The sequence below is a fragment of the Lutra lutra genome, chromosome 14 (assembly GCF_902655055.1).
Source record: "Lutra lutra chromosome 14, mLutLut1.2, whole genome shotgun sequence".
Taxonomy (NCBI): Eukaryota; Metazoa; Chordata; class Mammalia; order Carnivora; family Mustelidae; genus Lutra; species Lutra lutra.
The window spans coordinates 54,655,630-54,682,608 of record NC_062291.1 but is presented as its reverse complement, the minus strand read 5'-3'; the positions used below and the strand labels follow the sequence as shown (position 1 = coordinate 54,682,608).

The following is a 26,979-nucleotide window of genomic DNA, read 5'->3' as shown; positions in this document are numbered from 1 at the left end:
CACAAAAAATTAGTTTTATTTTACATGCTATATGAAGTGGGGTTTTTGCATTAGTATGTAAATCTAAAGTATGTTAAGTTTTCTAATATTGTTGTTCCACCAATGTATGCTAAAATACATACCCTCTGTGGATTCTGCAAATCACATTCATAGCAAGACAAGGTGAAAGAAAAATTAACATTAGAAAATTTAAAACAGGTTTTGTTTTTTTTTGGGGGGGTGGGTCTCAGCAGTGTTTCATGGCATGGTAAAATAAATTTACATTTATTTTAAACAGTTTCTTTTGTCCTTTGAAATCAAATATATCACAGATATTTTGAAGTATAGGAAAATAATATACATTTTTAATTCAAAGATAGAAAATTTAGCAGTGATACGTAAAATGAAATATGATTAAGTGAAAAGAAAATCTGCCACATAATGAGAGGGAAAAGTAACACCTAAACTGCTATTATTTTTAACTGGACGAGATGCACCAAAATTTTGTTCACATCAACATAAACAGCAATCCCATAAAACAACACCAACATTACAATCAGCAAAGAAAGAGGCTTATGTTTTGGTCATTAAAATGGACTGAGCTTTTAAGCTCCACTTAGACATTTCTCTTTTGTTGAAAATCTCTAGTTGTTCAATCATCGCTAAATCACCAAATGCTATAATGTTATGCAAAAAAGTCTTCAGAATATACTCACTTCTCCAAAAGAGTCAGAGCTGTGTTTGGATTCACCCGAAGGTACTTAGAAGCTGGCTGTCCGTAATCAGCTAGATAAGTAGACCAATCCCAAACCATAAACAGGTCAAGGAGCTGAGGAAGATAGGGCAAAATGTTAAACTTTTGACTATTTACCCATAGCTAATACATGCAGTATAGGCCACTCTTGATCCACTTTAATATGACCTGCTTCTTAGATGGAACAGAATTAGGAATTCATTTTTAAAACTTCATCACTAACTATACTTTATAACCAAAACAGCACATGTATCTTTATACTTTTGAAATAGCTAAAATTGTCAGGGGTTGCTTTTCTAATACAATACCTGACTGCATTCTCAAACAATTATAAAATAATGAAAACACTATTAATAGAATTATAGTAACACTTGTACCTGATGTATAGAGATTTCATCTTTACACAGTATGCAGCCCATACTCCAATTTAATTAATAAGGGTTGGTGCTACTACCTGTTTGAAAAATTTCAAGGAACTTAAATTGAACCTTTTCTCTTAGAGGTTAAGTATGTTTACCTTTCAAAGAAGCCGTTTGTACCTAGACTTTTCCCAAAGTAATTTAAACCAAAAGCTCAGATAATCTCAATTAAGTGCATTAAACAACTTCTGCTGGATTCCCCCTGGTGATAGATCCTCAGCAGTATTATGAAATGAGGGCTTCAGGACTCAGCCTGTTAACTCTAGGCAATCATTCTGTATAAACAAACAACAACAAAAAGAAGCCCTCTTGTATTCGGTAGTGTTTTAAAATTGACTATTTGCTCTATAATCTCCAGTTAGAATTGTTGTCAAATATGGAAGTAATCTTTTAAAAGCAATGCCATGCCTAAACCAAAGCACCAAACTCCTTATCCAACTTTAAAACCCTAATCTCCTTTAAGCCATTTAAAACCAACTTCCTATCCCTGTTTGAATTGTTTCAGAAAGCTAAATACTTTACTTACTACCTTCCTTCAGTTTTTATATTATTCTTTCTTCTTTTTTTTTTTTCTTTTCTTTTCTTTCTTCTTGTTTTAATTCACATTATAAGTACAGGGTGTATTGGTTTTGCTTTCAATTGAAGGAAGCATTTGTATTTACTCCTAGGATATGTGAGCCAACCCAGGGACTCTGGGAGGGATAAAACTTCTGGGGGTAATTAAAACCTAAAGAGAGGTTACAAAAAACTACTTCTTTAGGAAGGTAATGGACTTGTCTGACTCTTTTCCCATCCAATATACAACTTAGTAGAGATGTTCCCATCAAAGGGTGAAATTCCAGAATGAAAATAGTAACTACTAATATTAAAAGCCACTCTATTTTCTTTTGGACAATATTCTAGGCTGTATCAAAAGTTAAGATATTGGTACAAAAGCTACACTGAAACAATGCTAAAAGAATACACTGCCTGGAAAAGAAAAGTTAAAGTTTAAATTTATTTAAACTTCTGTGTAATTCTTGACTGTTACTTAGCAACAAGCAACTTTCACAAAGAGGGAAAAGTTAACTTTCACACACACTGACGGTGAAAATGAATTTTGGCATAATATCTCCAGAATGTGATTTTATAATACATGTTTAAGAACCCTATAAAACAGCCATCCCCTTTGACTCAGTAATCATAGTTCTAGGACTCAACCTCAGCAAACAATAATAAAGGTAGAGAATAATGATCTTAACCTCAAAAATGTTAACTGTTTTATCAAAAAACCTTAGTTTGAGGGGGAAAATAAAACCTGAAAACAGCCCAAATCTCAGTACTGAGAGAATGGTTAAGTGGTGAGGTAGATCTATCTCTAAGATGAATATTATGTAGTTACTAGAGTCGATATTTACACAAAATTTTAAGTATCTTGGTAAGATGCTTGTGATAAACGTCCCTACTAAAATTACATAAACACACATCAAAAAAGAATGGAAGAAAATTTTCGAGAATGTTAAGAATGGTTGTTATTTGTGTGGTGGGGTTATGGGTAACTGTTACTGAATTCTTCATTTACCTAATATTCTACAATGGCCAAGTATTAACTCTAGAGTTAGAGATAAGGTTTACATATTTATACATTAAAATAAATTTCAATAATAAATGCTCCTCACACAGTTGTTAACAAAAGCCTCATTTTGAAGGATTCTTCTTTTAGGTGTAAGTGTGTGTTTGTACAAGTATGCGTGGGCATGCGCACAGTCAGCAGAAAGTAACCACCTAATACGCTGGCTGTAATCTCACTTTCTTTCTAAAAGGCATTAGCAACATGACCTTTGGGATTTGGAAGAGGAAGGGGCCTTAAAATAAGTCTCTTTTTCCTCTTGGGCTGATCTACCCCCAGGTGGGAAAGGAGGAGTCCATTTAATGAATTTAAAACCTACACCAACTCCAACAGTAAATACAGAACTGGTTCCTCTGCCAAACAGCACAAAAACAGACGCCTAGATAAAGAAATAATATGCTTACAATTTTCAAATGTGGTCAGATACTCATATGCAAATCTCTTATCACTAGAAATTACAGGAACCATAAAATTTAACCTACCTGCCTACATGCAGACAAGTCTAATTTACATGCTTTTAAATTTACACTAATATTTTATAGAAATATACATTGTGCATTATTAACTTGTAGATATCTAGGGCTGCACATTCATGGTTAAGGAACTCATTGCCAATGTGGAAAAAAGGCCAACAATCTAGGTAAGATTCATTTATTCCTTCAACAAACATTGACTGCCCACCTATAGCGTGCTGGCTACTGTGCCAGGCCAGAGATATAGTACTGAATGAGACAACAGTCCTATGCTTCAAGAGTTTACATTTTAAGCGGGGAAAGTGGGGAGGCAACAGTTAACATGGAAACAAGTAATGTTTTGATGTTGACCTGAAGAAAGTATAAAGGAAAAAAAAACTATTCACACAACCTTAGTAATCTAAATTACAGTGATACATGAGGATGCTATGATAAATTTGTTTTTTAAATTCAAGTTTTTTTCAGATTCAAGTTTTTATTTAAGTTCCAGTTGGTTAACATACAGGGAAGATACAATCAATTTATTTTATTTATTTTTAAAGATTTTATTTATTTATTTGAGAGAGAAAGAGAGACCACAAGCAGGAAGGAGGAGCAGAGGGAAAGACAAGCCGGCTCCCCGCTGAGCAGGGAGCCTGATGAGGCTCAATCCCAGGACCCTGAGATCATGACCTGAGTGGAAGGCAGACACTTAACTGACTGAGCCACCCGGGCACCCTGCTACAATCAATTTAATATTAAGACAGAAGCTACGGGCACCTCGGTGGCTCAGTGGGCTAAAGCCTCTGCCTTCGGCTCAGGTCATGATCCCAGAGTCCTGGGATGGAGCCCTGCATCGGGCTCTCTGCTCAGCAGGGAACCTACTTCCTCCTCTCTCCCTGCCTACTTGTGATCTCTGTCAAATAAATAATTAAAATATTTAAAAAAAAAAAAACAAAAAAAGACAGAAGTTGCTGATTTCTATAGGAGCCAGTGACTGCTTGCCCATTATTCTCAGCCCACGAACCCAGTGGCTGTAAACGCGAGCACCATTTCTGTTGTCTGTGCCCCAAAGGATGCATGGATACAGGTGCAGAGGAAATACTGGGCCAGGAGGCATACTGCTCTCCTATTCTGATTTCTCATTTCCATGTGTGTATGATTTCTCAAATGCATAATACTGTATTTGGTAAGTAAATAGAAACAAACTTCATAAAGCTAGGCAGGCAAACGCATAAAGTGTGTCCAGCAGAGTGTAACCACTCAGTAGACATTCAAGAAATAACTTACTGATTGATGACAACCATCCCAAGTTTACCAGGGGCTTTTCCCTAGGCTCTTCAGAGTATAAAAAAATGAGCACCTGGGGCGCCTGGGTGGCTCAGGCCTCAAGCCTCTGCCTTCCACTCGGGTCATGATCCCAGGGTCCTAGGATCGAACCCCACATTGGGCTCTTTGCTCAGCAGGAAGCCTGCTTCCCCCTCTCTCTCAGCCTGCCTCTCTGCCTACTTGTGATCTCTGTCAAATAAATAAATAAAATCTAAAAAAAAAAAAAAAAATGAGCACCCTACAGACTTCTTTGGCTTGTGCTCACAGCTCTTTGAAAAAGGCCAATGTGGCCCGTGGACAAACTAGGGAAAGTGAATGCAGTCAACTGACTTCCTCCCAGGCTCCTTCCCTGGGGCACTGGTAAAGAAAATAGATTCCATCATGATAAAGATTTGCATCTAATGTTAGTAAGAATTAAATGATCTTTAACTAACATTTCTGAATGGTCTATCAGTGTCCCTCGTCTGTAATTATTATAAGGTCCTGTACAACTTTTTAATTTTTTATTTATTTTTAAGATTTTATTCATTTATTTGAGAGAGAGACAGTGAGAGAATGCATGAGCTAGGAGAAGGTCAGAGGGAGAAGCAGATGGAGCTGGGAGCCCAATGCGGGACTCGATCCCAGGACTCCGGGATCATGACCTGAGCCGAAGGCAGTCGTCCAACCAACTGAGCCACCCAGGCATTCCCTTCGTTCCACTTTTTTAAATTAAAGTATTATCGCCATACAATATCCTATGGGTTTCCTTTTTTTTTTTTTTTAAGATTTTATTTATTTGCCAGAGACACACAGAGAGAGGGAACACAAGCAGGGGGAGCAGGAGAGGGAGAAGCAGGCTTCCGACAGAGCAGAGAACCTCCATCCCAGGACCCTGGGATCATGACCAGAGCCGAAGGCAGACACTTAACACTGAGCCACCCAGGCTCCCTATCCTGTATACATGATGTATACCTGTGATTTGATATTTTTATACATCACAAAATGATCCCCGAGGTAAGTTTAGTTACCATACATCACCATACAAAGTTATTACCATATTACTATGTATCATATGCTGTACATTACATCCCCATGACTTATTTATTTTACAACTGGAAGTCTGTACCTGGTAATCCCTTCTACTTATTTCACCCACTCTGGAATCACTCCCACTCTGGTAACCAAGAGTTTGTCTCCTGTACCTAAGAATCTATTTCTATTTTGTTTGCTCATTTGTTTTGTTTTTTAGATTCCACATACAAAGTGAAATCATACAGTATTTGTCTTTCTCTGACTTACTTCATTTAGCATAATATCCTCTAGGTCCACTCATGTTATCATGAACGGAAAGATTTCATTCGTTTTTATGGCTGAGCAATACTTTGTTGTATCCTACAGGTTCTGTGCCCATTTATCTACTGATGGTCACTTTGGTTGCTTTCACCTCTTGGCAACTTTAAGTTATGCCACAACGAACGTATTGGGTGCGTATATCTCTTCAAATTGGTGATTTCGTTTCCTTTGGACAAATAACCATAAGTGGAATTGCCGAATCCACACCCAGCGCGGGGCCTGATGGTGGGGCTCAATCTCACCACCCCAAGATCGTTATCTGAGCCAAACTCGAAAGTCAGATGCTCAACTGACTGAGTCACCCAGATGCCCTGGAATTGCTGGATCTTACGGCAGTTCTATTTTTAATTTTTTGAGGAACCTCCACACTGCTGTCCATGGTGGCTGTACCAATTTACATTCCTACAAGCAGCGCACAAGGGTTTCCTTTTCTCCACATCCTTGCCAACACTTGTTATTTGTCTTTTTGAGAACAGCCATTCTCATAGGTGTGAGGTGATATCTCATTGTAATTTTGATTTCTGCTTTCCTGACAATTAGTGAAGTTTAGCATTTTTTCATGTGCCTGTTGGCTGTCTATGTATCTTCTTTGGAAAAATGTCTATTCAAGTCTTTTGCCCATTTTTTAACTAGACTGTTTAGGGGGTGTCTGATATTCAATTGTGTAAGTTTTTCATATATTCTGGATATCAATCCTTTATCAAATCTATGATTTGCAAGTATCTTCACCCATTAGGTAGGTTGCCTTTTTGTTTTGTTGATGGTGTCCTTTGCTATGCAAAAGCTTTTCAGTTTGAGGGGCGCCTGGGTGGCTCAGCCTGCCTTCAGCTCAGGTCATGATCCCAGGGCCCTGGCTTTCTGCTAGGCAGGAAGCCTGCTTCTCCCTCTCCGGCTCCCCCTGCTTGTGTTCCCTCTCTCACGGTCTCTGTCAAATAAAGAAATAAAATCTTTAAAAAAAAAAAAAGCTTTTCAGTTTGATGTAATCCCATTTTTTCACATTTTAAATTACAGTTCTTTTGTGGTGGGGGGGATTATCAACAGAAGCTTTATTTCTTTTTTTTTTTTTTTTTTTTAAAGATTTTATTTATTTATTTGTCAGAGAGAGAGGAGCTAGAGAGAGCACAGGCAGAGTGGCAGGCAGAGGCAGAGGGAGAAGCAGGCTCCCTGCCAAGCAAGGAGCCCGATGTGGGACTCGATCCCAGGACGCTGGGATCACGACCTGAGCTGAAGGCATCTGCTTAACCAACTGAGCCACCCAGGCATCCCAGAAGCTTTATTTCTTATTGCTTGAAGAATAATTGAAGGGTAGATGGAACGAGAGAGTAAAGGATGGAGGGACTGCCGGAGAAGGAATCCTGCGAGGAGGAGGGGCTGCACTGGAGAAGATGAGAAGCGCGTATGGGGCAAAGGGGCAACTGGAAGATAGGAGATACTGAATGGAGGAGGGAGGGAAGTTATAGGGGGCATAAAATTCAGAAACAGCCACGTGGGCAGAGTGGTGGTGGTGAGTTAAAGTACAGTTCTACTGAAGTAAAAGATGTAACACAAAACTAGGACATTATTCTTGGGTCCTACCTAACCTTATGCCAGGCCACAGTGATGCAAAGAGCCCATTATATAGGCTGCTACCCATGCCTGCTTTGACCAAAAAGCATGATCCCTGATCTTTGGAATAGTTGAAAAAGAACATGCCTGCTCTGGAGCCAGAGTGTGATAGAAAGGGAGGAGGAAACTGGAGTAGTGCCAGAAAAAACCACTGACACTCACCTTCACTTGCACACAGTTATAGCCTTGGGGTCTATCTCTCACATTTAGTCAGGTTTAGTCAGGATGCACTATATCTTTACTATGAAAGCCCAAGTTATGGAAAACCTCACTTCTCTTCCTTGAGCTTTGCTCCCTTTCAGATGGCAGTACACAAATAATACATTTGCTATTAATTACACAAAATCTCTCTCAGTCTTGTAAATAAATAGTAAGACACAGTCTCAACAAGTGAACTTATTAACATATATACCTGATATTCAAAGATGTAGATCAAACAAGAACAAAAAAAAAAAACTTCCCTAGATTATTCAAAAGCAATTTTACAATTACTTATTAAAGGATAAAGTCAGGCATATTATAATGAAAATTGGTATTAAGGTCTATAAAAGAGTTTGTTCCAATAGTCAAGTAAAATAATTCTACCTTAAATCCTTTTGGGAAGTAAGCAAAGTATGGATCATACAAAAATGAAGAGCAAAATAAGATGCCTCAGTTCTATCTCATCATGATTTATAAGATTATCTAAAATTAGTATCCTAACTTCTTTTTTCACCAAGGATTCAAAGATACCCTTTATAACTAATCTGATAACATAAAGTAGACTTATGCCAATATCTGTAAGTGAGTTGTAAGTTTCACTTCCTCAGCATTCCGTGTGTGTGTCCAGCAAACAAAAAGATTTAGCTTAAGGAAAGATATGGTTGCATGGGTGGTCCCATTTATATGCTCAAAATAGTTGAATCGCTTCAGAATCACTGAAGAATTCGTTTGTGTCAACGCATCTGGCTTGCTGACAGTTTCTCATCCTAAGTCTCACTCCTAGTCTCCACCCAAGAAACTTTGGGGTCTCGGACCTGTTGAGATCACTTTGTGCAAATGACACAATGAATCTAGGCGGACTTAAAACCATTCTATGGAACTCTTGAAGTGACTTTTTGCCTTTGTAAAAGTGAACCCAGAGTGCCAGGTCATTTTTTCCTTGAATCTGGTTTAGCTTTCTTTGTTTTGAGTCTTTTGGGTTTTGCTTTTGAAGCACCTCAGGGGCAGTGACCCAAGACAGAAGATAAATAAAGCTAAGCCAACCTCAAGAGAAAAGCAATTGGGGATACCAGGTTTGCTTTTGTAAATGTGAACAGTGACCTGGGGGCTCAGGGTCAACCTTAGTCCCCCAAATTCCCTTTTCCAAACACCAAATCCACCTGGGACCTCAGAGTTCCTTTGCAGATTCCAAAAGTAAAGCAGATCATTTTTCCTCTCCCTCCAAAACACAAAGCCCATGAAAGGGTTCCTAGAGGGCATCAGAGATTTAAAGAGCAACAAAAATCCTAAACCATAATACAGCTTTAACAAAGAAATATGAGCAATTAGGCACTAGAGATTCAAGAAAAATGGGTCTTACTAAATTAGTCCCAATGGGAGAAAATATGAGTCCTTTTTCTAAGTAGATGTTGAAATCAAATGACGAGCTCAGTATGATTTTTAAAGCTCTTGGCTTTACTACCTTTCCAACTATCTCAAAACACCACATATGAAAAACTCCACATGAAGCACAGAAGAGAAGTTTAAGTAGCAGCCAGAAAGGGCCTAGCCAAAAACTGTAAAGAAGCAGTACTGCGCCTCCACTCACCTCACTTTTTGCCCTCAGGTGTTAATTGCCCTCGAGCTGCCTCAAGCTCTCTGATACACCTGACCCTTAACCCATGCCTAGTCTATTCAAATGTCCCATTTGCCACACCTGTTCTCAGCCAGCCTTTCCATTCCCACCTACGCAGGACCAGGAGCAAACTCTGGGTAGAGCAGTTTCTAGAGACTGTTTAAAGGCATCGATCTCTTTAGGTCACTTCACTAGGGTGAACTGCACACAGCAGAAGTAGAATGTTCTCAAGGTATTTTTGATGGTAAGCTATATAGTACTCCTAGACTGGATGAGTTCGGAATTTGGAAAAAGAGGCCAAAAATGGAATTTACATAATCAGATTTATACACGCTCACATTGCTTTATCTTTAATTTTTTGGTCACTATTGTGGCTAAAATGGCATACAAATACATACATATATATGATTTATGGGGTTAATTTCTTTATTAAAATTAATTTTACCAAGTAATACATGGTTAACAATCATATAGAGCCTATCATGAAAACCAACAGTCCCCTGCCCCACCCTTCCCATTCTTTGAAGCAATCATATTAACTCCTTCTGTTTCGTTCAGTGTCTCTAAATACACTTCCTTTTCTAATTTTTGATTTATCAGCTTACAGCTATCACATATGACAGTTTACCTTACTTATACAGCCTTCCGATTTTTTTTTAATTTTCACAACTTTTAATTACTACAATCTCTTTCATATAAAGCATTTATATCGAGTCTATAAATAAATAAATCGAGTCCATCCAAATAATTCACCCTGTCTGCCAGTTAGCTACACCCTGTCCCTTGTGTGTAGTATTGTCATCTTGTAGTGTCAAATACTGACTGAAATAAATGCGTGATGGAGAGTACTTGGGTGTAACCATGATGGTTATGAAAAGTTTTCTCTGAGGGGATTTTAATAAGATTGGACCCGGCACAAAATGAAACATGTCATTTACAGAAACGCTCAGAAAGGAATAGATAAGTACATACATTTAACAAAATATATATTTGTGCAAATAATACTTTGTGCCAGTAGGAGAAAAGTATGTATCTTCTTGTGCTTAGGCAAATGATAAGCTTTGCCAAATGACAGAAAAACAAATTTGACATTTTCATGTTGACTCCAAGATGAACCGTGTAAAGGAATGTATGCAAGTCCTCCTCTCCTGTCTGTTGTTTCAAATTTTATTTTTATAAACATATATTTTTATCCCCAGGAGTACAGGTCTGTGAATCGCCAGGTTTACACACTTCACAGCACTCACCATAGCACATACCCTCCCCAATATCCATAACCCCACCGCCCCTCTCCCAACCCCCCTCCCCCCATCAACCCTCAGTTTGTTTTGTGAGATTAAGAGTTACTTATGGTTCGTCTCCCTCCCAATCCCATCTTGTTACATTTATTCTTCTCCTACCCCCTTAACCCCCCATGTTGCATCAGCCTTCAGATTTTTGAAAGCTATTACAACTGTTCTCTATTTTTGCTTTTATAACTTTAATATAATTAAACTGCTACTGTTCTGTTCTGTTGTTACTTTAATAAAAATTTTTAGGACAGTTTTGAGATGTATTTCACATACTATTCATCCATTTAAAGTGTACAAATCAATGGTTTTGAGTATATTCACGGTGTTGCGCAACTATCTTAAACAACTTTAGAACATTTTTATCACCCCATACCATTAGCAGTCACTCTACCAACAGGAGTCATATAACCTGTGGTCTTTTATAACAAGTTTCTGTCAATTAGCATGTTTTCAAGGGTCGTCCATGTTGTAGCATGTGTCAGTACTTCACTCCTTTTTATGGCCAAATAATATTCTCTTGTATGGATATGACACATTTGTTCATCCATTCCACAATTAATGTACATTTGGATTATTTACATTTTTCAGCTATTATGAATGACACTGCTGTGAACATTCATGTACAAGTTTTTATGTGGATATATGTTTTTATTTTTCTTGAGTATATAGTTGGCAGTAGAATTTGTTACATAAACTTTTTTTTTTTTTTGAGATTTTATTTATTGATTTGACAGACAGGGAGCCTGATGCGGGGCTCAATCCTAGGACCCTGAGATCATGAACTGAGTCAAAGGCAGAGGCTTAACCCACTGAGCCACCCAGGTGTCCCACATAAACTTTTTTTTTTTTTTTAAGATTTTATTTATTTATTTGACAGAGATCACAAGTAGGCAGAGAAGCAGGTAGAGAGAGAGAGAGGAGGAAGCAGGCTCCCTGCTGAGCAGAGAGCCTGATGTGGGGCTCGATCCCAGGACCCTGAGATCATGACCTGAGCCGAAGGCAGAGGCTTAACCCACTGAGCCACCCAGGTTCCCCCCCACATAAACTTTTAATTAAGAGGCTCTTTCGGGGCACCTAGGTGGCTCAGTGGGTTAAGTCTCTGCCTTTGGCTCAGGTCATGATCCCAGGGTACTGGGGTCAGGCCCCACTTTGGGCTCCCCACTCAGTGGGGAGCCTGTCCACTGGCCCCCCACACCCACCCCCCGCCGCCTGCCTTTCTGCCTACTTGTGACATCTGTCAAATAAATAAAATCTTAAAAAAAAAAAAAGAGGCTCTTTTGACTCTCCATTTAGTAATATAAGAAATTAACATTTTATATGGTTGAGTTTTAAAGTAATTCTTTGGCAACAGGGTTTTTAATTATTTATATTATATATTTAAACCCAAATAACAATAGATATTTAAGTAAAGTTTCCTAAAAGTTCTTTATAAATACTGAAAGATGTTAATGAAATTGTTATTATTTTTTAAAGATTTTATTTATTTATTTGACAGACAGAGATCACAAGTAGGCACAGAGGCAGGCAGAGAGAGAGGGGGAAGCAGGCTCCCTGCTGAGCAGAGAACCCGACGTGGGACTCGATCCCAGGTTCCTGAGATCATGACCCAAGCTGAAGGCAGAGGCTTTAACCCACTGAGCCACCCAGGCGCCCCTGTTAATGAAATTATTAACAAGAGTTTTTCTAGCCTCTATTTCTGAAAAGCAAAATTCCTATAATTATCCAAAACAGGAAAGACAATTTCAGGTAGTTTCCTCAGGTACATTTACCTCAAATAGTTGAGTATGATTTTGATTTTTATAATACCTTTACATTTGTACTTGGCTTGTTTTTCTTCAGTCATGAGAATACCTAATTCAGCTTCCTGATTAAAATGTGGCTTACATATTGAACAACAGCATTTACCTAATTACCCAAACCAGAAATCTGCATTCAGTCTGTTTTGGTTGAGATCGGCAGGTGCCCTGTTTGTCTGTTAGTTTTCAAGCAGGCTCCATGTCCAGTATGGAGCCCAATCTAGGGCTGACCTGAAATCAAGACCTGAACTGAGATCAAGAATTGCACGTTCAACAAACTGAGCCATCCAGGCACCCCATCATTCAGTCTGTTTTGACTCCTCTCTTTCACAGCTCTGGCATCTAACTTATTGCCAAATTTTGCCAATTTAAACTCCTAAATATTTCTTGAATTCACTTGCTTCATACTTTCCACCCCTACTACTACTATAATCCCAGTTCAGATATCACAACCTCTACCCTAGGGCCTTTTGTGTCACCTATCCTCCTCTGCCTCTGCCTTCTAACACCCCAGATCCATCAGTCTTCACACCGCTGCTAGAGAGATCCAGCTAAAATACAAATGTGATCACACCACTCACTTAATTAAAACAGTCAATGGCGTCCCAACTTCTTCAAGATAAAGATCAAGTTCTTTACCATGAAATGCAAAGCAATCTTGCCCCTAATTCAGGCTGTTGGGGAGAAAGAATTTACTCTGCCCTTCAAGGTTTTCCTAACTGGACTAAGAATCAAATTGCAATGAGACAGATTAAGTGGAGAAAATTAAATTTAATAGCTTACCTATGGAGAATCTACACAGACATGGAAATTCCATAGACAATGAGGCAACATGAAGCTTATATGAGCTAGAGACAGCAGTAAGGTCTGAGAATACGAAGGGAAGAAGGACCATTATCAGGAAAGTACAAGGAGATGTTTGGAAAACAAAGGTTGCCCTATTATGCAGAGAAGTTTCTTATGTAAAAGGGAGTCTCCATTACTAGTTCTCTTCCTGGTAAAAGCAGACAGTTGAGGGGGAGGTAAGGAGCGTTACCTCTATCTGCTGGGTTTTGATTGCTTTTAATCCAAAAAAATGTTCATGCCAATGTGGTCCATCTTGGGGTGGCCAACCCTTGGCCCCAACAAGGTCATTCTTTTGGCTGCTTCTCCTGCCTTATAATTTAAGCTCCTAAACAAGGAATTCTCTTAAAAACCATGATGACCCCCAGGAGATTGCTCATTTTCTTTTCCCCTCTGTGGAGTCCCCTTCCCTTCCTTCATCATCCATGTAACTCTTATTTATTCCATAAAATTTAAATTTCTTAAAATTTAAATCCTCCCTCTCTCAAGAAGCCCCCCAGGGCTTGGGATGGGTTTTCTATTCTTTTCATGTCCTCAGAGCACCTGCCACATCTCTATCACAGGATTTTTCACAGCATATTGATGTGTCTGTCCTCCCATTAAGGAATTACATAACAATTCCTTTTGTAGTCTGGGTGATTCATGGCTATTTCAGCCCAGTCTCTTTCCAATATCCCAACAGTTGAAGTGCCTTTACTTCCTCCTAATAATAAACTTTGTAAGTGCCTCAAAGCTGGCAATTTGTGTTGCTTTTATCTGTATCCTCACATTTGGCCCAGTACCTGGTATATACTAGACACCAAGTAAATATATGTTAAGATGAAATGTATATGTTACCTTGTGACACAGAATTTTGTAAGTCTGTGCTGAACTCACATCTTATATACTAATAATTAGCTATGTTATTTACTTTAATGTGAACTATTAATAATTAAAACATCTCTGGGGGCACCTGGGTGGCTCAGTGGGTTAAGCCCCTGCCTTCAACTCAGGTCATGATCTCAGGGTCCTGAGATCAAGCCCCGCATTGGGTTCTCTGCTTAGTGGGGAGCCTGCTTCGGCTTCTCTCTCTGCCTGCCTCTCTGCTACTTGCGATCTCTGTCAAATAAATAAATAAAATCTTTAAAAGAAAATCTCTGAATTTTTAGTAACACCTTATAATTATTCTGATAGCTAGTCTATTTATTGACTGATTAATTTGTGCTATAGAATACACTAAAAATATTTCACAACCACAGTTCTGCTCCTGAGATTACCTTTTGTAAACCAATGATGCCACCATCAAACATGTTAAATAAACATTCCCAGGTCATACATTCAATTTTCTGCCCAGATTCATTACATCATCTGCCACACTTATGTAACAAGTGGTTTATGTAATTACTTCACCAATAAAGCTCTTACTTCCAATACTCAGAAAATCAAACCATGAATCTCATGATGAGAGGTGTTCACTAGACTTTTGATTCTCTCTGTAAGTCATTTTGCTTTATCAAAGCAATGGAGAAATAAGATCTGCTTATATAAACTGACTGTGTAAGACCTAGAACAATGGGGGCGCCTGGGTGGCTCGGTGGGTTAAGCCGCTGCCTTCAGCTCAGGTCATGATCCCAGGGTCCTGGGATCGAGTCCCGCATCGGGCTCGCTGCTCAGCAGGAAGCCTGCTTCCCTTCCTCTCTCTCTGCCTGCCTCTCTGCCTACTTGTGATCTCTCTCTGTCAAATAAATAAATAAAATCTTTAAAAAAAAAAAAAAAAGACCTAGAACAATGAAGGAAGACAATATGGATTAGCCAGCAAAGAATAATTATATGCCAATGTGTCTATACTCCAGGATATAGTACTTGCTTGAATGAAGGGAGCTAGACTAGGCTGGAGCTTCACTGTGTACTCTTTTAAATGCACTTTAATTGATAAGAAGAGAAAGAGGGAGGGAATAACCACTTTTTAAAAGTTTGTGACTCTAAGTGGATGTTTCTCTCCCCTCCTCCTCACAGCTATGATTTAAAATGAGGCAAATGAGGGGCGCCTGGGTGGTTCAGTGGGTTAAAGCCTCTGCCTTCTGCTCAGGTTATGATCCCAGGGTCCTGGGATCGAGCCCCTCATCAGGCTCTCTGCTCAGCAGGGAGTCTGCTTCCCACCCCCTTGCCTGCCTCTCTGCCTATTTGTGATCTCTAGCTGATAAATAAATAAAATCTTAAAAAAAAATAAGGCAAATGAAAGCTTGGAGAATCTAACAGATGGATTAATTTAGTCTTCAACAAAATCAGTCACATATGCCTCATTCTAAAATTTTAGTAAGTCAAGTAACATATAGTATTTATAATTTGCCATTAGTTTTTTTTTTAAGATTTTACTTATTTATTTGACAGAAAGAGAGAGACACAATTTGCCATTAGTTATAATGGCAAGTTATAATTTGTTTTGAAAAAAAAAAAAAACAGAACTAAACTAAAATTAAAACCAGATACTTCAGTTCCTAGAGTCATCTTATCATTCTCGTCTTTAAAATGGAACTCAGGCCATTTAGATAAATAAAACAAACCAAGACCATTAACACCCAACCACTACAGGAGGAAAAGGAGGATAGTTTCTATGGTAGTACTAGACTACTGTATTTAGCATGATGGAAATGTAGAAAATAAGAATCCCTGCAGTCTCCAATTAAGACAAAAAATATTACACTATCTCAGTGAGTATTTGATTTAAGGTGGCTTGTATCTTCATCTCTTTCTTTCAAATCTTAAAAATAAAGATTTTGTAATCTTTATTCAAACAATTTGAAAAGGTATGTATTCAGTTTACTTCTCCAGAATCTAAAGGCACTTCTTGTATGCTAGACAATTTATTAACCTTTAATTATCCAGTTACTTCCAAATCTGATTGTATATGTAATTGCCTTTTGTCAGGTATAATAATTTGCTCAATAAACATGTCAGAACACTTGCTGCTTAGTTTGGTTCAACAAATAAATTCAGTTTTTCAACAGCCTCAAGGCATAATTAAATTTGAAAAAAAAAAAAAAAAAAGGACAGTTATCAAACTACACTGAAGCAGATTCACTATGGTAGGAGTATATAGCAAGTACCCATGGCTTACTTTGGGGCCTGATGCTTGCCCGATTTCTAGGACCAGGTAACAGCAACAACACTACAGCATTCCAACTAATGCAGAAGAACTTCTGACTAATCCACATGAACTTCAAAATGGGCAACAGACAACTTTAAGATGAAGCTTAGTTAAAAAGCATCAATGGGTAAAGACCTATTAGGGTCATACCTTCACTACAGATTACAGAATTAAAATATAAAAAGAGAAACTAAATAAAAAAAGCAGGGGGGAAGACTTATCTTCTTGGGAAGGTGAATGCAGCCAGTGGAATTAAACAGATTGTGATCTAAGTCCTACATTGCTTGCATGATCCAAATCTGTATAATGGGAGTACAAAAAGAAATCCCTATCTGACCTCTAGATAACCTAAGCAGGAAATTAGGACATTTCTAAGCAAAACAGGTGGTGCCATCCTGTTAAAATAATTGTTTCCATTGACACTTTGCATTAACATTGTACATCAGGCCATCAGGAAAAATCTCAAGCCATAGGAGTTTCTTCCTTGTAATACATAGAACAGAAATTGGCCCAGCACACTCAACACAGTTCAGGGGGTAAAGTTTATTAATAATCAGGGGGACAAAGAAGGAAGAGAGGGGTAATAAACAGGTAAGAAAGTTGTAAGTATTAAGTATTTACAGATTGGCTGAAAACAAATTAATAAAATATTTTAAAAGTTTTATTTATTTAAGTAATCTCTACACCCGACTTAGGGCTTAAACTCACAACCTTGAGATCAAGAACTGCATGCCGTACAGACTGAGCCAGCCAGGTGCTCCATAGAAAGAATTTCTTTTTTTTTTTTTTTTTTAAGATTTTATTTATTTACTTGACAGAAACATATCGAGAAAGGGAACACAAGCAGGGGAAGCAGGAGAGGGAGAAGCAGGCTTCCTGCTGAGGCTTGATTCCAGGACGCTGGGATCATGACATGAGCGGAAGGCAGATACCTAATGACCGAGCCACCCAGGCGCCTGAGAATTTCATTTTTAATAAGACTCTGGGGTAATAAGAGAGTATTCAATGATTTCTAAGGAAATATTCAACAAATACTATAACTTAAAATGAGTCAATTTTTCTTTTTCTCAGAAACAATTTTTTTAAAGAGTTATTCATTCACTTGAGAGAGAGAGAGAGAGCACACAAGAGAGAGCAGGGGGAGGGGCTAAGGGAGAGGGAGAGAGAGTCTCAAGCAGTCTCCACACTGAGCACAGAGCCTGACACTGGGCCAATCTCAGGGCCCTGAGATCATAACCTGAGTCAAAACCAAGAATTGGACACGCAACTGACTGTGCCACCCAGGCACCCCTTTTTCAGAATAATTTTTAAATATCTGCTATGTGGTGACAGTGCTTCAGAATGTTAGAAACTGGAACCACTTGGTTGGGAAAAATCAAGCCCCTCCAATGTCTCACCTAATCAATATTCTATGGATATTATTTGTTTATCTGATTATATTTCACTTGGAAAAAAGTATTGTTTCTTATGACACCAATAGTGTATTTATCTTATGCCCTGTTAAATTCCCTCTCAACTCACTTTTTTTTTAATCAAGCTACTTTCATTATGAATTGATCATTTAAGGGAGTGATAAACTCTGGGTCTCAACTTCCTGTTTGTAAAATGAAGGGATCTTATTTGCATGTGACGAGCACTTAATTTGACAGTAGCAAGGAAAAGATGATGATGACCCAGTCTTTAGATTCAAGGAGTTCTTTGGTAGAATGTAAGAGATACTCACAAAGGCCTAATTATGAACTAAGATGCTAATTACACTGATGGAGTTATGTACAGGTTATTTTTAGAGCATCCAATCTTGTTTGGGGGGTGAGAGGCAAACCTGAGAAGGCATCTAAGGTAGTACCCAAACTGAGTCTTAAAAAGGGTCTTAAAAAAGGGTCTTAAAAAGTCTTAATCATGAGGTACCTGGGTGGCTCAGTCAGTTGAATATCTGACTCTTAGTTTCAGCTCAGGTCGTGGTCTCAGGGTCGTGAGATTGAGCCCCGCTTCAGGCCCCACACTCAGCTTGGAGTCTGCTTGAGAGTCTCTCTTTCTCCCTCAAATGCTTCTCCTCCCACTCACCCCGCTAAAATAAATAATTAAAAATCTTTAAAAAAAAAAAAAGGAGTTAATCAAGGGAAATGCAGTGGTATTTTAAGCAAATGCGAAAGAAAAGAAAAGGCACAAAGATGAGAAACAGTTGTGCTTATGGGGAGTGCCACTTTAGTTAGTGTTGCTAAACTTATCAGTAAGGGAGTAGTACAAAATGGGCTGGAGTAGGGGACAGGGACCAGATCATAAAAGGACACGTATGCCTTGTTCAGAAACTGTGGGAAAATTCTAAACAAGAAAGCTCACATGGTCAGCCTGATCACTTAGATAGGCAAATCTAGCAGCTCTATGAATAGCGGATTTGAGGAGAAAAAAACTAAAGACAGGAAAAATAATTAGGAGACTGTTGTGATAAACTTGAAATATACTGGGATAAACAAATAGGTCATTAGGATAGAGAGAGGGGGATGGATAGGTAGTAGACAGGTAGTTAGGTTGGAAAGAAGAAGATGGGTTTGAGAAATATTAAGGAGAAAATTCCCTAGGCCATGATGATTGAATGGGGTGCATGGCAGAGTGATGCCATCAACCAAAACAGAGAATATGAAAAGATTTGATTTGAGAATGAGGGAAGATGATGTGTTGACAGCTTTGGCCACATAGGATGTGGGACACACATCCCAGTGGAAATGTCTACCCAGCAACTGCATAAATATCTAGGGCATACAGCATTTGTGCCAGAGATCAGATGGAGAGCGGATGAGTTCACTCTGGTAGAGTGTATACAGAACAGCGTTCTAGGACAGAAACCTCAGGGATACCAACATTTAGGGGGCAGGAAAAGGAAGCTGCAGAAAAGACATAAAAAGAACATTAAGAGAGTAAAGACTTTGAAGAAGAGGTTATTGTTTTTTGGGTTTTTTTAAAAAGATTTTATTTCTTTGACAGAGAGGGAACACAGCAAGGGTAGCAGCAGAGAGAGAGAGAGAGAGAGAGAGAGAAGCAGATTCTCCGCTGAGCAGGGAGCCCAATGTGGGGTTCAATCCCAGGATTCTGGGTTCATGACTTGAGCTGAAGGCAGACGCTTAACCGACTGAGCCAGCCAGGTGCCCTGAAGAAGGGAGAATTTTAAGGAGGATGTGACCAACATTATCAAATACAGCAGAAAGAACCAATAAAATAAGGGATAAATAGTTCTTCTGGCCCTCCCTGGTGACCTAAGTGAATGCTGTTTGAGCACTGTAGCAAAGCAGAGTCTGGGGAATGAAGGAGATATGAGGAAATAAGGAAACAATTATAAAAAATTCTTTGAAGGAATAAGGATACAAAGGAGAAAAAAAGAAGAGATTGTAAATGTTAGAATGAGACTAGAGAAGATATCTCCCTGCCTGCCCTTTCTCTGTCTCTCTCTTGGGTAGGTAAGATTTTGAACATGTTTTTAGGCTAAGGTATTTAGGGAAAGGATAAAACAGAGGAAAGGCAGATGGGTAATGAAACAAGTCCCATAGAAAGATGAAGTTGTGCGCACTGGAAGATGAGAGAACTGTGAATAAAATGGCTACCTATTATAAGAGTCGGAGGAAGGAAAATGAGGATGCATGTGAATATAGACAAAATGTTCGATTGCAAAAGCAACAGGGACAAGCACCTGGCTGGCTTAGTCAGGGAAGCATGTGGCTCTTGATCTCAGGGTTGTGAGCCCCACTTTGGATGTAGAGGCGATTTAAAAAATAAAATCTTTTGGGGCACCTGGGTGGCTCAGTCTGTCTTCAGTTCAGGTCATGATCTCAGGGTCCTGGGATCGAGCCCTGCATCAGGCTCTCCGCTCAGCAGGGAGCCTACTTCTCCCTCTCCCTCTGTCCCCTGCTCATGATCACTCTCTCACTCTCTATCTCAATAAATAAAATCTTTTTAAAAAAGTCTTTTTTAAAAACAAAAAAAATAACAGTGAAATATTGGTAGTGACAGAGAGGAATGAAGGAGGCTCAAGGGGCCAGAGGTTTCATTCAAGAGTGGATGAACAATGGTCTACAAATGGAAATGGGGATGAGGAGAAGAGGATCTCTCATTCACTCTGTGTAGCCCGTGAAAGAGTGCTTAGCTCCCATTAGAGGGCTTCTGGGTTAGGGTACCCTCACAATTCTAAGAGGAGGGGAAGAAAACATTCTGCCACAGCACTGAAGCCATAGGGCCATTTACCTTGGAATGTCTTCAGATGGCACACCCGAAGAGGAGTAGAACTGAAAAGACACAGAGTAAACAAAACAAGGAGTGAATGAGACAGTAAAAAGGTCGAGCAGCCAGAAGGAGTAGAGTAAGATGTGGAAAGAGTAGGGAGAAAGTACCTCACTTGGATGAGTAATCAAACATTTTAATCTTCTGGAAACACCAGATCTCAGGAAGAAATGAAGGCTGTCATGAGGTTTTTCAAAAGGTCAAAGAAGTTTCTATTTGAACGTGGACTTCTCAAGATATTAGGAGCAGCAGCAAGTGCCCTGGTTAAGGGGATAGTTTATAGGAGGTTTGGTTAGATTTCCTTAAGCACCTTCCAACTCTCAAGTCTTAGGATTTCATAACCATGAAAATCACTGAATCAAAAACTGAAGGTAACTGAAAGAGGATCTGAAAATTAAGAAAACACGAGAGAGTCAAAGAAAGAACTTATAAACCGTAAAACACTCTAGGGACCAAACTGTCACTTACTATTAAGTACTAAAGCATTGTAATATACACCTAAGAAGGAAGTTCAGGAAAAAATATTATAAATTATTCTCAAATCAAATAATCCCTTCAGCAATTTCATCCTTTCAATATATATTAGTAAAAATTTTCATGATGGGGGCGCCTGGGTGGCTCAGTGGGTTAAGCCGCTGCCTTTGGCTCAGGTCATGATCTCAGGGTCCTGGGATCGAGCCCCACATCGGGCTCTTGCTTGACAGGGAGCCTGCTTCCCTCTCTCTGTCTCTGCCTGCCTCTCTGTCTACTTGTGATCTCTCTCTGTCAAATAAATAAATAAAATCTTAAAAAAAATTTTTTTCATGATGACACACATCCACTTGGCTCTTAAAAGGTCACTACTGAACAAAAACCCACTAAATTTCTTTTAGTGTATGGTTTTAGAGATACAGGATGTGGAATGAACCCCTTTGGAATGCTACCTGGGTGTTAGCAGGATTCAGTTCTCTCAGCCATCTAAATATGAGGATGAGTGGCTCTATTGGTCCCCAAAGTTTCACTCCTCAAGCATGGAGTATGTACATGTACTTAGTTTTGGGGGTATGTTTGTTTTCACTTTCCAACCAACTTATGAATCCTTCAAGGGCAGAGATAATAGTTCCTACTTCTCCCTTAGGATACTCAATAAAAGTTTGTTGTGAACTAAATTGTATTTCATAGACCACTGTGAGAAGCCAAAGCTTAAGGACTGTGTCTTTTCTGCAACAAAAAGAAAATCAGAGAGATTAATGCATAAGAAAAAGCTTCTAATTTAAACCACTGCAAAAGCTGTGCATAAATATTGAGTCTGGGACCCTGTCACACACAGATTACCTTCAAGGGACCCTGAGAGACTGACAAGAGTCTACACAAAGTTCACTAATCACCTACTGTTAATTTTTCCTTATCTCCATTTCAGGCCATTAGTTGTATCTGTATACAACTTTTCACTTGAACATCTCATTCCAGTGAAGTACAGGCTTTTCTATACTTTATAAAAGGGAAACTGAGCTTTAGAGAGATTAATGTGTCTTGTTCAAATTTATATGTAAAGTAGGATTAGGATCTAATTTCCTCAATTTATAAGTCAAGTGCTTAAAACAACCAGATTAGGATGGCTTAATTTATACAAGATTTCCTTTTATTTGGATGTATAATCAATCTACTTTCAAAAAGAGTTCTTGGCAAAGTTTTTTAGAACACTGTTTTAAGATTCACACTTGAGGCAGTGGGGCGCCTGGGTGGCTCAGTGAGTTAAGCCTCTGCCTTCGGCTCAGGTCATGATCTCAGGGTCCTGGGATCAAGCCCTGCATCCAGCTTTCTCCTCAGCGGGGAGCCTGCTTCCCCTCTCTCTCTCTGCCTGCCTCTCTGCCTACTTGAGATCTCTGTCTGTCAAACAAATAAATAAAAATCTTTTTTAAAAAAAGATTCATACTTGATATGGCAAATATTAAAAAGGCAGTCTAGGGAATTTTGTCTTATACAGCAAAAAAGATCATAATAGTGAATATGCTGGTTCTGGTTAGAATACTCATTAGTTGCTAAAGAGTGCTATAATTATTGCTGTTTTTTTGACAAAGCAATTAAATATTTAAAGTTCTCATAATCTATCCTCCCAACTCAAAGAAATCTATAGTTTAAAAAAATGTTTCCATTCAAAAAAAGAAAACTATTATTAGGGAAAAACATTTCTTATACATGAATAATAGGGAGTTTGACAAAAATGTGAAATTAATGTTGAGAAAAGAATAAACTTCCCTGTTGAATACTGCCAATACTGAGTTTATATCTAATAATTAGTTTAATGGGCATATATTGATAAAGGCCAGCTAGCACTATCCTTCATTGCTGGTAGACTATTCTAAAAGTTTTAACCATCCCTTTCAGTGAAAAAATTAGAATACTGATGATTAAAAACATTTAAATTTGGGACTGCCTCTCTTTACATTATATACCAGCTTATAACTCCCAGTCCATGGAGACAAAGGTTTACTCCTTGTGTAACATACTAAAATTCACCTCATAACAAATCACAACATAATCATGTTTATATTATAAATAAAAAATTTCCGTATTTGCCCAACTACACACTTAGATGAATAAATTTTTCTCATAAATCTGTTACTTTTGTTTATAGTCATATTGCTAAGTACTTCTCTTAAAAGAAATTCTGACTGGTACAATTTTTTTGAGTGTTAAGTAATTCCACTTTTATTTTTTTTTATTTTTTTTTATTTTTTTTTTGTAATTCCACTTTTAAAGGCCTACAGAAATACTTATACAAGTGCTCAATATATACATATAAAGATACTAACTGCAGCATTGTGTAGAAAAACTGGAGAGTCCATAGATGTCCAACAAATTTAATTTAATAAATTTATTTATTTAATAATTTAATTTAATAATTTATTTAATAAATTATGGCGTATTTATACTAGAGAACATTATGAAGAAATGAAAAATCTATATTTATCAATACAAAATCATGTAGTATAAATGTAGCTTACAGCATAAATGACCCTTATTCCCCCAAAGCAAAAATTTCTACACATGTGTACACAAGTAGGTGCCTTTTTGTGTGTTTAAATGTACATTTTAGGGGCGCCTGGGTGGCTCAGTAGGTTAAAGCCTCTGCCTTCAGCTCAGATCATGATCTCAGGGTCCTGGATTGAGCCCTGCATCGATCGATCGGGCTCTCTGCTCAGCAGGGAGCCTGCTTCCTCCTCTCTCTCTGCCTGACTCTCTGCCTGCTTGTGATCTCTGTCAAATAAATAAATATTAAAAAAAAATAAATGTACATTTTATTATTTTGTTTTTTATTATTTTTTCAGTAAACTCTACACCCAGTGTGGGGCTTGAACTCATGACCTCAAGGATCCAGAGTCGCATGCTCTACCAACTGAGCCAGCCAGGCACCACTGAGTGTACATTTCAAAAGATCTTCAGGTAACACAATGATGACTGAGAGATTGAAGAAGACAAAAAAATGAGAGCTTTCTCTTTATACATATTTACGTTTGACTTTTTGTTATAGACAGTGAACATGCAATGTCATCTTCCTGATTTTGATAACTGCAGATAGCTATATAAAAGTCATTGTGGGGTGCGAAGCTGGGTAAAGTATACATGGGACCTCACGGAACTATATTTGTAACTTCCTGTGAGTCTGTAATTATTTTAAATAAGAAAAAGCAGTGATCATGTATTATTTTTTTAACTGTTACGGTGTTTATCTGCTTTTTCGTTTTTCTGATTTCCAAAAAATCATTTCAGAGGGTAATTTTCCAAACTACAAAACAGCTCTAGCCTTTACTCTCAAAATAATCACAAAAATCTGTGAGTTCAAAAATTTATATCAATAACTGGAAGTATGAGCATAAGTCACATATGTAGTTAAGCACATCAACTGTAAATCTCCAGAATTATGACACTGGAACAAAAAGTACAAAAAGGCAAAAGTCATTTAGGATCAGACTAATCCTTCATAATCTAAGCTCTTGCAAAGGGCAGCATACTTTTCTAATATCTGGACCTTAAGGTAAACTTTGTGAGATGTCTGGTCTTGTTATATTCAGTAGTAAACCCAAATACATCTTCCTTTAATTCTTTGGCACTTCAAATGAATTTAGGATTGTCTAAGGGAAAAAAGGCTTGCTGGAGGAGTTGTGTGAACAAGCTTGTTGTCCTGCTACTATATCTAGTCAAGCATTCGGATACTACAACTTTGGCAAATCCCATTAATACTTTAAGAAGTCAAAGACTTTAAAACTTCTAAAGAAAGTTCCTGTGAAGTAGTCACAGGGGCAAGTTTAAGCAAGCAGAGTGTGTATACAATAGAGTAACAAATATAATGCAAACAAAAGAAGATTTGTTTAATTATAGTGGAAATAATTGTTATTTAAAAATGCCTCCTTCCTCATCATAAAAGACAAACTGGACTAGTGGCAAAAGAATTGTATGTTATGATGCCTTAAGATTAGAAACAGAAGACAGAAATTTCAAAGTAAAGTCTTGGCAGACGCCCAGTCTCCACAGAAGGAATTGTGGCCAAACAATTCCTTCGTAACTTACAAGTCTTGTTCATGTCCCTTTAGGTAGACTCCAAAGTTGTTCATTTTGAGTCAAACACAAGTATATATATTTACAGGGTTTGTCTTTCTGTAGTGAAGTATTATCTGAACCTCCTTCCTAAACTTTATAACCAGTTTGGGTGTATAGTAAAGAGGGATGATCAGACTATGTGCAAAAGGGTGAAAGTAAGTAAGTGAAGGGAATAATGAGAACAAAGATGTGGGTATTCAGAGTATTTCCCTTACCAAACAATACTGTTACAGAACTATGCTCCTTTTAGTTCACCATGATGTAGATCTGCCACACCAGCATCACCATCGCCCTGATGAAGTGTGCTAAGTATAAAGAGATGGTAACTGCTGACTCAATCAATGAATGACATCTGTGCAATGCAAGCTTCACATAACTCAACAATTTTAGCAATGAAGATTAAGCACCCCATGAGAAACATCTCTCAGAAATAAACTGTACAATATTTTCCCTCACAAATTTCATTAAGCCATTAAAATATATAGTGAAACAGTTCAGGAAAATATATAGTGAAACAGTTCCCAAGGTCATGCAAGAGTTATGAAGAGAAGTAGGACTCCACTCTATTTCCTACAAGAGTGTCCTCGTCGACATACCATTTGGATACTTCATGGCTTTCTTTTTACACTCTTTAATTTCTATCCTTTTGGCAAGGTATATTTCTGTATCTGCTAGTCTTCAACTTTATCTTCTTTGATCCCTCAAATTGTCTAGTTCTTATTTTATTGTCTACTGTTCAATTCTGTTTCCTCAGGGGCTGGCTATAGTAGGCACATAGTAAACATTTGTTGAATAAAATGAATGAGTTAAAGAAGAAATAAATGAAAAATCTACATATATAGTGCTTGTTACAGCAATAGAGTTTCAGCATTCCATTAACAAACGTTCAACTTATTTCACACTGTCTTCTTCCAAAGGCAACTTATACAAATACTTGCAAAATATATACAACTTAATAACCGAGAAAACTCAGGGCCAAGAGAAAGTGAAGGTAGAAGATGAAGTTAGAACACAAAATGCACATGATAGTACGCTACACAACTGAGTTTTCTAGCTGCAAAAATGAAGAAAATGTATTTAGTTAGATAACTCATAGTACTCCAGTTACTAGAATACTAGTTACTCAGGATAAATTCAGCTATTTCCAATACCGTAAACAGCAACTTCTGAGTCCACATGAAGAAGGCACTGTGAAATACTATGAACTACATCATCAGTAATTAACTGCAATCAATCATCAGTAGACTAGATTACCAAAATTATCATCTGTTCATCCTGATTTTGATTTTGTCCTTTTCATTCTGTTTTCCTCAGAGCGGCCAGGATAATCTTTTTTTTTTTTTTTTTTTTTTTGAGAGCGAGCGAGCAAGTGGGGTAAGGACAAAGGAATTCCAGCAGACTGCGCTGATCATGGAGCTCAATGTGGGCTCAATCTCACAACGTATGAGATCATGACCTGAGATGAAACCAAGAGTTGAAGCTCAACCGAATGAGCCACCCAGGTGCCTCCAGAATAATATTTTAAAAATGTAAATCAGAGTATGATACTAACCTGCTTAAAACCCTTGAATGTTTCTCATCATATTTAACATCCTGAACTACTTAACAAGGCCCTCAAGGCCTTACATGATCTGGCTCTGATAATCTTCCCAATTTCATTTGAACCTCTCTTTCCCTTGCTCACTACTTTAAAGCCGTACTATTATCCTCTCTTTCTTGACAGCACTTGCTCTTCCTTCTGCTGCCAGGAATTCTATTTCCCCATATCTATTT

General features: G+C 38.1%; 1 protein-coding gene across 2 annotated transcripts in view; it reads right to left on the bottom strand.

The window, feature by feature from the left end:
• Positions 1-26,979, bottom strand: part of EXOC6 (exocyst complex component 6) — a 242,882-nt gene that overhangs the window by 1,445 nt on the left and 214,458 nt on the right. For both annotated transcript variants that reach the window (XM_047702238.1, XM_047702239.1), the window contains exon 21: positions 696-808. In XM_047702238.1, coding sequence (XP_047558194.1) covers positions 696-808 — 113 coding nt within the window. The remainder of the gene's footprint in view (positions 1-695; positions 809-26,979) is intronic.